General features: G+C 39.3%; 2 protein-coding genes across 2 annotated transcripts; one reads left to right on the plus strand and one right to left on the minus strand.

The window, feature by feature from the left end:
* Positions 1 to 349: 349 nt before the first annotated feature.
* Positions 350 to 4,397, minus strand: mtrf1l (mitochondrial translational release factor 1-like). Its single transcript, XM_026308529.1, has 8 exons — positions 3,515 to 4,397; positions 2,887 to 2,966; positions 2,618 to 2,722; positions 2,234 to 2,312; positions 1,846 to 2,009; positions 1,459 to 1,576; positions 1,114 to 1,250; positions 350 to 844 (listed from the first exon to the last, which is right to left on the minus strand). Exons 1-8 carry the CDS (start codon positions 3,909 to 3,911, stop codon positions 632 to 634), a joined length of 1,293 nt encoding a protein of 430 aa, XP_026164314.1. The 5' UTR covers positions 3,912 to 4,397; the 3' UTR covers positions 350 to 631.
* Positions 4,398 to 5,848: 1,451 nt separating this feature from the next.
* Positions 5,849 to 9,421, plus strand: fbxo5 (F-box protein 5). Its single transcript, XM_026309453.1, has 6 exons — positions 5,849 to 5,972; positions 6,682 to 7,307; positions 7,479 to 7,649; positions 7,857 to 7,947; positions 8,299 to 8,529; positions 8,693 to 9,421. The coding sequence occupies exons 2-6, from the start codon at positions 6,706 to 6,708 to the stop codon at positions 8,951 to 8,953; spliced, it is 1,356 nt and encodes a 451-aa protein (XP_026165238.1). The 5' UTR covers positions 5,849 to 5,972; positions 6,682 to 6,705; the 3' UTR covers positions 8,954 to 9,421.
* The last annotated feature ends 337 nt before the right edge of the window (positions 9,422 to 9,758 follow it).

The following is a 9,758-nucleotide window of genomic DNA, read 5'->3' on the forward strand; positions in this document are numbered from 1 at the left end:
CCAAAGTTACAGAGGCCCAAACATGCTACAAATTTAAGTTTTATTTTGGTTCACCCATTGTTTAATGGGCATAATAAAATAAGTCCTCTGGTAGTGTCTTTAGCGCTACAAGTCTAACCAGTTCTCTTTTAAAGTTGTTCATGATGGCACTAACACTGAGCTTTATGCATTCTTACCATTCAGTACACAGTAAAACACACCTAAAGTAGCACTAACAAGGCCAAAGTGACCCTTAGATGGGGCAGTTTAATTAATTTATTATTAAACGGGGAGAGACTGATACTGGTAGGAACTGAGTACTAAATCCTTGTTTTTACTCTTCATATTGAAATACAAGACTTTATGAGTTTACAGTTTGAACACTTTATTAGCCACTTTATTTTTTGCACTGGCATTGTGTGTGAAGTGTACGAAAAATGCCATCTGTATATTTATATGTGGAGATTTAGGTAATAAAAGTCAAAATATTTCTAATGGGATGAGCAGAAGCATCAAGACTTGGTCACCATCATGGTCCTTTTCTGAAAGCACAGTAGAGCTGACCTATATTCCAGTGTTAGTGCTCTCCTCAAATACTGCATATAGCAATATGATTCCATTTCCACAAAATCCATCTTGCGGAGAGCCAAGCTTATGAATCCTCCTGGCTGTTTTCTCCCAGCAGTTCCATGAGTGTCTCCTGGTTGGAGAACTCCTGCAGAGAAGAGTTAATCTCATCCAGCAGATCTTCACCCAGCAGAAAGCTCTTGATGTCATGCACCGTCATGCCGATCCGGTGGTCTGTTACACGGTCCTGGGCAAAGTTGTAGGTTCGAATCTTCTCAGATCTGCCTTTACTGCCAACCTGGAAGAGGGGAAGAAAGAAGAACATGATCCCAGATTGACTGAAATGTGAGTTTATTTTGCAGTGATTATTCTTTCAAATACATGGAACCTTTCATTATGTAAAAAGCGACTTGCTTGGCTCTTTAATCACATTTTACTGATATACATTTTGACAGTAACTAATAACATAGATCCCTAAAAACAAATGTTATAAATATTTTGGAAAGAAACCACTTTTAAAATACATTTGAATGTTTCCACCTGTACATTATATCATATGCATCTCACCTGTATTTTCCGCTGGTTGTAGCGTTTGCTGGTCTCCTCCTCCAGCTTCATGCTGTACAGTTTTGCTCTCAGAGCCTTCATTGCTTTTTCCCTGTTCTTCAGCTGAGACCGTTCCTGCTGGCACTCTGCAACCACACCTAATGAACACACACACATATTACAGTACCATTTTTATGAGGCTGTCCCACTGAATTTTCAGGAAAAAGTTGATTTTTCATTCCATTCTATCTAAACCCCTCTAGTGGTATATAAAGGTTTTACACAAAAGTGGCAAATGTCATGTATTGATCTCTGCCAAACCCTGTATAAACTGTCAAGTACGCTGTGATTGTTGCATGTTTTTACCTGTAGGTAGATGGACTATTCTGACTGCACTGTCTGTGGTGTTGACATGCTGGCCTCCAGCTCCGCTTGCCCTCTTAGTATCTATTCTCAGGTCCTTCGGGTTTATTGTGAAAGAGATCTAACAAAAACACATAAATTATTATAAGTTACATTTGAATGAAGAGCAAATAATAAGGAAAACTAAATTCTTACACAATTTAGAATCATTTCCATCCATTATCCTGTTTGAACAGGAAATGCATCATATTATGGGAGTGAAATGTTCCTAAAATGCAGTTTCGATGGATCTGTACTTATTCCCATCAGAAAACTTGTTTTAACAGCAAGAAGCGAACAACAGATATGAACATGCAGATTGTGCCAAACTCTTATGCTCTGAAGTCAAACCTCAGTGGGTTGAGGCAGTACAGCTACAGTCATGGTGCTAGTGTGCATTCGGCTCTGCCTTTCAGTCTTGGGGACCCTCTGAACTCGATGGACTCCAGCCTCAAACTTCATTCTTTTGTAGCTCTGGGGGCCGCTGATGCTGGCCGAGGCATGACGTAGCCCACCTAGTTGAAGTTGAGTAATCAATCAAAATGATGTTAAGCATTATATTAAAATAAGACATGTTTTTACCTTCAACAGACACATTTCAATTAACTGATTTCTTGAGTTTAGTTTTTTGTTTTAACATATTTTTGATTAAATATTAAATCCTCAAAAGTGAAGATTTGCTGCTTTTCCTGTTTCTTTTGTCCCTTTAATCAGTCTTTAATCTTAAATGTCCACTGACCTATCTCACTGGTCATATGCTCCAAGATGTCAAAGGTCCAGCCCTGGTGCTGAGCAAAGCCCTGGTACATGTCAAACACCTACAGAAGAGAGGAGATGCCATTAGTCATCAGATAAATGTATTCATATTATTTTTGCCTTCATTATGAGCCCTCCTCCTCACCGCGTCTTCAGTGCCTTTTTATTTATTCTAAGGTTCCTACTGTGGTCCTGGTGTAAAGTCATGTGGTGTTTCTGTAACTTACCAATTTACATGGGTTCCAAAATTACCATAGTGTCATAGTGTATTATAAAATGTGTTTATGTATAAAATGTATTTATTGTTCTCTCTCTTAACAATGGCAGTTTAAAATAATAAAAAAAATATAAGAAAGTAGCTTGAGACCTCAGCAGTGAACAGCATCGCCTCCTGACCCCCAATACCAGCTGTGACCTCCAGGACGAGGTCACTCAGATCTGCCTCCTCCTCAGGGATCAGCAGATCCAGGATCTGATCGGTAAAACAGATTGATTTGACATAAAGAGGAAAAAAAACAAAAAAATCTTCAGTTTAAGGTCAGTTCTGGTGAAAATTTGCCATTATAAAACCCTTTTGTCTTTTCTTTTGTTTTATTTTACACTGCAGATGTAGAAAATAAAATGTCGTAGTTCCACCTTTTGTCTGAGATCTTGAATATGTTGCAGGCAGCCTTCTCTCTCCAGCTCAGCCAGTTCTCGCAGGGCCGGGTCTTCATCTTTGAGGAAAAGCATAAACACACAGGACTGTGCAGCATGTAGAACTTAAATGATTAGCTGATTAATCAATTTGTCAAGTGAGAGTCAATCAAGTCTTCACCTCTCTCAACTAAATTTCTTAACATTTAGACATTAGACAGCAATAATAGTTGCTGCTTTTGTGATACAAAGATTTATACCTTCAAACTATATAAATTTGTGCCAAGATAGTATTGGTATACATCCCTTAATATCTCTGACTGTACTAGACTGCTTCATGGCAATACTGGATTTTTTTGTTGCACTGTCTCAATATAGATATCTGTTGCAATATATAGTTGCAAATACATTGATGGTGATTTATTCATTATTGCACACAACTTACTCCTGCATCCTTCCTCTCTTTCCGGCCCTTGGTGGTTGAAACAGAATTTGCAATGCAAGTATATTTTCATGTTGTGCTTTTTATACAATAGCTAGCCATGAGTAGTACACACACTGACAGGCTTACAAATTTGTAGTTTTGCAGTTAGATATATTTCTTATCCTTGTGGCAGAGCAGTGATACCTTTCAGGAGCTTCTCGGTCTCAGCGATCTCTCTGTGTTTGGTGTCCAGCTCTCTGATGCTCTGGATGAGAGGAGTCAGCTGGGACACTCTGATTCTCCTGGTCCTCAGTTTGTCCTCACTGCATTGCTCCTCTGTCACACCGCAGTTGACTTCTTTCAAACATTCGCCGTACTCTGTCTCCATTTTCTTCAGGTATTCCTGCAGAGACCTCCTGGCAAAAACCTCATCCACTGTCAGTAACTTGGCCACCATCAGTGGCGCCCCAGTATGAAGAGTTCTCCTAATTCTATCACAGTGAATACTCAATCTAACAGTTCGGCTGATGACATTTGGTGATTTCTGCACGAGACACTCCTTTACTATTGGAAGAAGGTTTACAGCTCTTCTGTAAGCCATTGTATATGCACTGGAAGAGTCACTGTGTGGCAGAACAAACACTACCTAGCTTTGGCACATGATGCTGTGGAGTCGAAGAGCGTCAGTCGGGCCAAACTTCATTGAAAAATGTTACCACTTTACAACTACAAAATATATATACTAATATACTCCACACAAGTAATATATGAACACATTTCTTGCATCCAATGAAGATAACCTCGTATTCGGCGTTATGTAATACGACTGCAGTGCTTTCTTTTAATTAAATTTCAATGTTGTATTTAAATGTTTGGTTTATCTTCTTTATAAGGCAGAAAGCTACCACAAAGCACTGAATCCTGAAGTCAAAAAAAGGTTTTTCCTGCTACCGGTAGCATCGATGTGGATAACACGACACAAGTTTCAGCCCTAATTTATCTACAAAGTCTAACAATTGATTTTTATGCTTGGAAAAATGTTGTTGCTTTACCACCTTGCTGGAGGGTGCCGACATGTTGAATGTAACGCACATGCGCAGTAGATAAACCGTCTTCTTCTACAGACAAAATTACAGCAGGATGAAGATTATTCCCAACCATGACTATTCTACTTTGCAGCAAAGTTAAACGTCCAAGCAGCCACATACTGAACATATACACATAATGCTGATGTGCAGGGACATGATGATTAATAAAAAAAGGCCATAAGTTCTATAATATAGATTTATTGTATTCGTGAATAGTTTTCTCCACTAATAGATCTTCTCTTTGAAAAGACTGGAATCAGTCTTTTTAAGATAAGTTAAGATAATAGCGGTTGATTATTTCTCTGTCAGACAGTTTTTTGGTAATGCCAGTAAATTTAAATATTTTCACCATCTACTGTAAGTACTATGTTAAAGAGTAACGCTTTTACATCTGCTTACTTGGAACCATTGATTTGTAAATTGACATTGAATTAAGAGTGTGGCTGGGATCATCATCATTCTAATTAGCATTTTGCACCTCAGTATGCAAAGATGCTGACTGTCAGGTTCCCCCCTCCACTGACCCATACATACACAAATTCACACATTCTCCGTCTCCCCCTGTCCCTGACCTCAAATAGTTTCTCATTTCCCTATTCAGTTTTTGTTTCCCTTCTATCTTGCACACTGTCTTACACTGAACATTAAAATATTGAAAACACCCTAATAAAATTTAGTAATGTCTTGATTCATGTGCCTTTCTCTCTGACTGTATGTGACTTAAACAAATTAGGTCGGCTCCTAGATTACCACATCCCCCAACATCCGCTCTGAACTGGTTTCTGTGAAACAAACAGCCACTTCACGTATTCATGAGCTGGCCTGTCCTCTGAATGACCAGCTTTTAGCTCTTTCTATAAACTGTGGAATTCCTGAGAGAACTAAGAAGGATAATTTAGTTTCATCTTTTGCATTTGCCATAAAATTACCTGTTACTAGTACATAAAAAGAGCTAAATGATCCTTCTTACTTTCTGCTTAACAGTATGATGCAAACTGAAACATGGAAAAATACTGGTGATTTTTGAATTACACGTTGTTATATGCTAGAAATATTCTTTGTCTTAAATTTTATACAGTATTTGCAATAATGTTAAAGGATGATACTTTCTTGATTAATGAATAGTGTGCACTGTTTGAAACCGTATCATAAATATAAACCAGTTATCTAAAGTGTGTTTCCCATTTAAAAATACAAAACTATATACATTCACCATACTCTCTTAGCAATACAAACTCATAGAAATATTATTTTTTACAAAACTACGGTTTTCAAGTATGGAGAGGAAGAGGAAGAGAAAAAAAATCAGGCGGGGACCACGTCCTCTCTGCAGTGACGTAATTACGCTCGCTGAGTCATGCTCAGCTTCCATTGGCTGATGATTTAAAAGGAAAAACATCAGCGTGTCTGTGATTGGTTTGCGCCTTTTGCGCACGGATTTCAAATAAGAAGAGACAACTGGCGGATTTTCAGTCGTAGAGCATTTAAAACTGGTCTGCTGCAAGTGGGGTCCGTAGGTTAAAGGAGGGAAACAAGAGTCCGTCTAGGATAACATAATAATCAGCAAATTCAAGGTAAGAGGTTTCATCTAATACTTTGAGCCGTTAATGTAATTTTGCAAGTGTGAACGCTATGTAGACCTAGCAACGATGATAACTAGCAAGGATGCTAGTTCAGATGTGCTAGCTCCCTTAGTTTGGTAGATAAGTTTGATGAGTTAAATGCTAGAAAACAATAAGAACCGAATAATAAATGATGCTAAATTCATAGTTTGGGTTGTGCTGTAGCATAAAAGCTGGTAGACTATCTACTGTAAATTAATGTCTTGATTAAATACACGCCCAAAGTTACACGCGCGGAAATGCTGTTTAGTAAATGAGGTTATTTAGCACGGCATGTTAACCTGATGAACTTTTATTCCAAACAGAAATGCATTGAAGCACTTTGGTCTGCAAGACGAATTTGCCTGTATTCAACATTAACGTAATCTTCACGTCACAGCGTAACTTTCCGCCAAATCTTCGTCGCGCCAAAAGTAACCATTTGTTTTGCCAAGTCTTTTGTGGGAGACTTTAAAACGCGATTGAAGGTTTATCTTAAGAGGTTTTAATACACATCATTTCTTTCTCGTGGCATGCAGCTAACTAGTTATCTGTTAATGTTAGTAGTAACGTTAGCTAAGTTAGCTTGCTTGATGGAGTCCATGCTGCTTACCGAGCTGGACTATCACATTCATTGTAAGTGAAACCTAACATTTTGTATTGATTTGTCTCCTTTACCCAGGAATTTCCTTTCTGCACAGTGTGTATGTTTGACTGTAAGCAAGGCACCATGAAGTGCCCTGGCTACGAAGCTACTAGAACCAACAAAGTGGAAAAATCCTCTTCTGCAGAGTTCAAGACTCACCTCAAGGCCTCTCCAGTGAAAGCGCCCACCCCCATCAAACCTGAGTGTCTACCTGGAGTGGCCACATTGTTGTTCTCTCTTAACAACAGCACAAAAGCTGTGCACAACAAGGAAAACAGCACCAGCAGAACTTTGCACAGAGGGTTGGAGGACAGTGGTTATCTGTCTTTGAACAACAGTCAGATTGAGGATCACCATGGGGAGGAAGAGAATGCCCACACTCATGGAAAACCCACATCAGCCCCACTACATTCTGCAATTCAGCAAGAAAATACAGTATCACCAAATGGTTCACCCTCTAAATGTCACGGAAGGGATAACTCTAGCTGTGCAATGTCTTTGGTGGCAGCTTCCTCTCCTGTGTATTCTCCTAGCAGGAGAACAGCAGCTTACTCATTGCCATTCACCCCCTCTGACAGCCACAACAACCCAAACCTGCCTATAGTGAGTTTCCAGAGGGCTGTGTGTGAGGAACTCGCTAAGAGCTACAGAAAGAATAAAAGGTAGGATGACATTATCATCTGGTGCCTTTATTAGCTATAACAAATGTTCACAACTCCTAATAGAACTAGTTCAAATGTGATTCCTTGTTTCTGTTACACTAGATACATTACATCTGCATTTCTGTAGTGTTCAGTTAATAACTGAAATATAATTGCTTTTCTTTGTCTCAGGTATGACTGGAGCATCATCCCAAAGGTGGCAGAGGATCATCTTTTGGATCGTGTAATTGGAGGCCAGATGGGATGTGAATATGTCGACATTTTTACTTCTCTGCTGTGCAGAAATATGAGAAGGGTCCTGACCAACATCCTGGCCCTTCTGGGAGACATGGATCTCATTAGGTAAGATGCACACGTTTTACTATACAGGGAGAGGTTCACCGGAAGACCAACAAGAAATCTTGGTTGTTTCAAAAGTGTTAAAGGTGGAAGGTGTCTCACTTGACAAAAGGTGGCTCACAAGTGGCAGATACTATCGAAAAAACTACTGTTTTGGATATCCAGGAAAACAGTGTATTCATTATGTGTTGACCCTTTCTGTCCTCACAGCTGCAAGAAAGTGAGCAGGACATGGAGGAAGATAATCTGTGATGATACTGCTGCTCTGAGCAGGTGTCAAAGAGCAGAGGAGGCACTCAGGGTGAGGAAACACACAAACCTACACAAGTATATTTGAAAGAAAAAATTAAAGTTTGCTGCTCCAACTGGGAATTTGTCTACTGCAGCAGCAAAATCGTGGCATACAGCAAATAAGTAAATAATTCATTTCTGCAAATCCTATCTTTAGAAGGTAGTAGAATGAAATCACAAAGGTAATCAGGAAAATTGACAATCACCATAAATGTGTGTATGTATACACAGCAGGAATACCACAAAACTTTAAAGCCTGTGTGTGTGTAGGCATGCTTGGTCAAAAAGCTTTGAAATTCTACATATGAAATATATTGTTACTTTCATTTTCTAATTTACCACCATTTCGTTCTGTTATTAGGAGTCAAGGAGCTCTGAGAGGCATAGGGATTGTGGTCTGACAAGAGACGTGGCTGTATCCAGGGTGGTGCTGTCCTGCATGCAGACTCTGGCCTCCTCTAACACTTATTCAGCACCTTCATCCTCTTCGTCCTCATCCACTGCAAGCTGTAGGGTCAGCAGACGGACAGCTACACCACAGAAAGGCAGCATGCCCAACGAACAGTGTACACGCTTCAAACAATATGTGCAGGTGAGTGTTCAAAATAACTGGCAAATATTTTTATTATTGAGATGATCTTGTATGAGTTTCTGATTAGTTTCCCATTCATTTATTGCCTTACTTGTAACCAAGGTATACTGGGTGTGTTACCCAGAGAAATATTAATGTATGCATCCTATTCCTTTGACTCCAGGCCGCCAGTAATCTGAAACAGCACGAGTCTCTGCATCCCTGCAGACGGTGTGGTTCACCAGCCACGCATTCAACTGAGGCTCAGAGGGCTATGTGCACGCGGTCCAACTGCCTTTTCGACTTCTGCACTCGCTGCAAGGAGGCTTTTCATGGCTCAACCCCATGCAGAACAGTGCAGCAACGATCCCACTTCTCTGCTTCTGAGAAGGCCCCAATCATAGCAGGGAGTGCTCGCAGCAAGAGGAATGTCAGACGTCTGTGACAGGTTCCCTGAGGTTTTTAACTGACTATTTTAACTGGGAAAAGTCCTTTTTCTCTGCACTGGCAGCAATTTCAGTAGCTCGAACAATAGAGGAAAGTTTTTACACAAACCCCACTTGGAGATGGGTTATTTATGCGCCCTGTGGCAATAAATCCTTTACATATGTAACTTTTGCTCTATCATTTGAATCAACTGACTGAAGCACTTGTTTGAGACACTGCTGGGACAGTCAACCAGAAAGTGTTTTCTGGCTAAAACTGTTGTCGTCTGCGAGCGACGAATATAACCAAAAAAGAAAAGTGCAAATATCTCCAATTTTATGTTTTAAAATGAAGTTAATGTAAATATATTGTTACTTTTAAATTGTTTTGTACATGTTTTAAATAAATATGCATAATCAGAAAATCATTTGATTAGGTTCCGGGTTTACTCTGTTTTTCCTGTAAATAGATGTTTTATAAAATTTAACCTGTTTTTGTCTTCATTTATTCTGAAACTGGATGTAGGCCCAATATTTGAGCTTCAACATGAATTTGGATTTTTTATTTTGTTTAGTAACATGCAAATCATTTTCTAAGCTCAGTGGTTGGTTGATTAATTGAACACTAATATTCGAGTAATAGACTACTCAGCCCTTTTACCAGCCAAATGCCAAAGATGATGTAGTTCCAGCTTCTCAAATGTGAGTTTTCCGCTTTTCTTTTTCTTAGTTACAATACAGTGAAGCACTCTTAATTGTAACTGAGAAGTTTAGTAAATGCCAGCCCTGTTTGCTTAAAAACAGAAGCAAAGAGAATGTGAGCAG

This window comes from Mastacembelus armatus, chromosome 15, assembly GCF_900324485.2.
Source record: "Mastacembelus armatus chromosome 15, fMasArm1.2, whole genome shotgun sequence".
NCBI classification, from domain to species: Eukaryota; Metazoa; Chordata; class Actinopteri; order Synbranchiformes; family Mastacembelidae; genus Mastacembelus; species Mastacembelus armatus.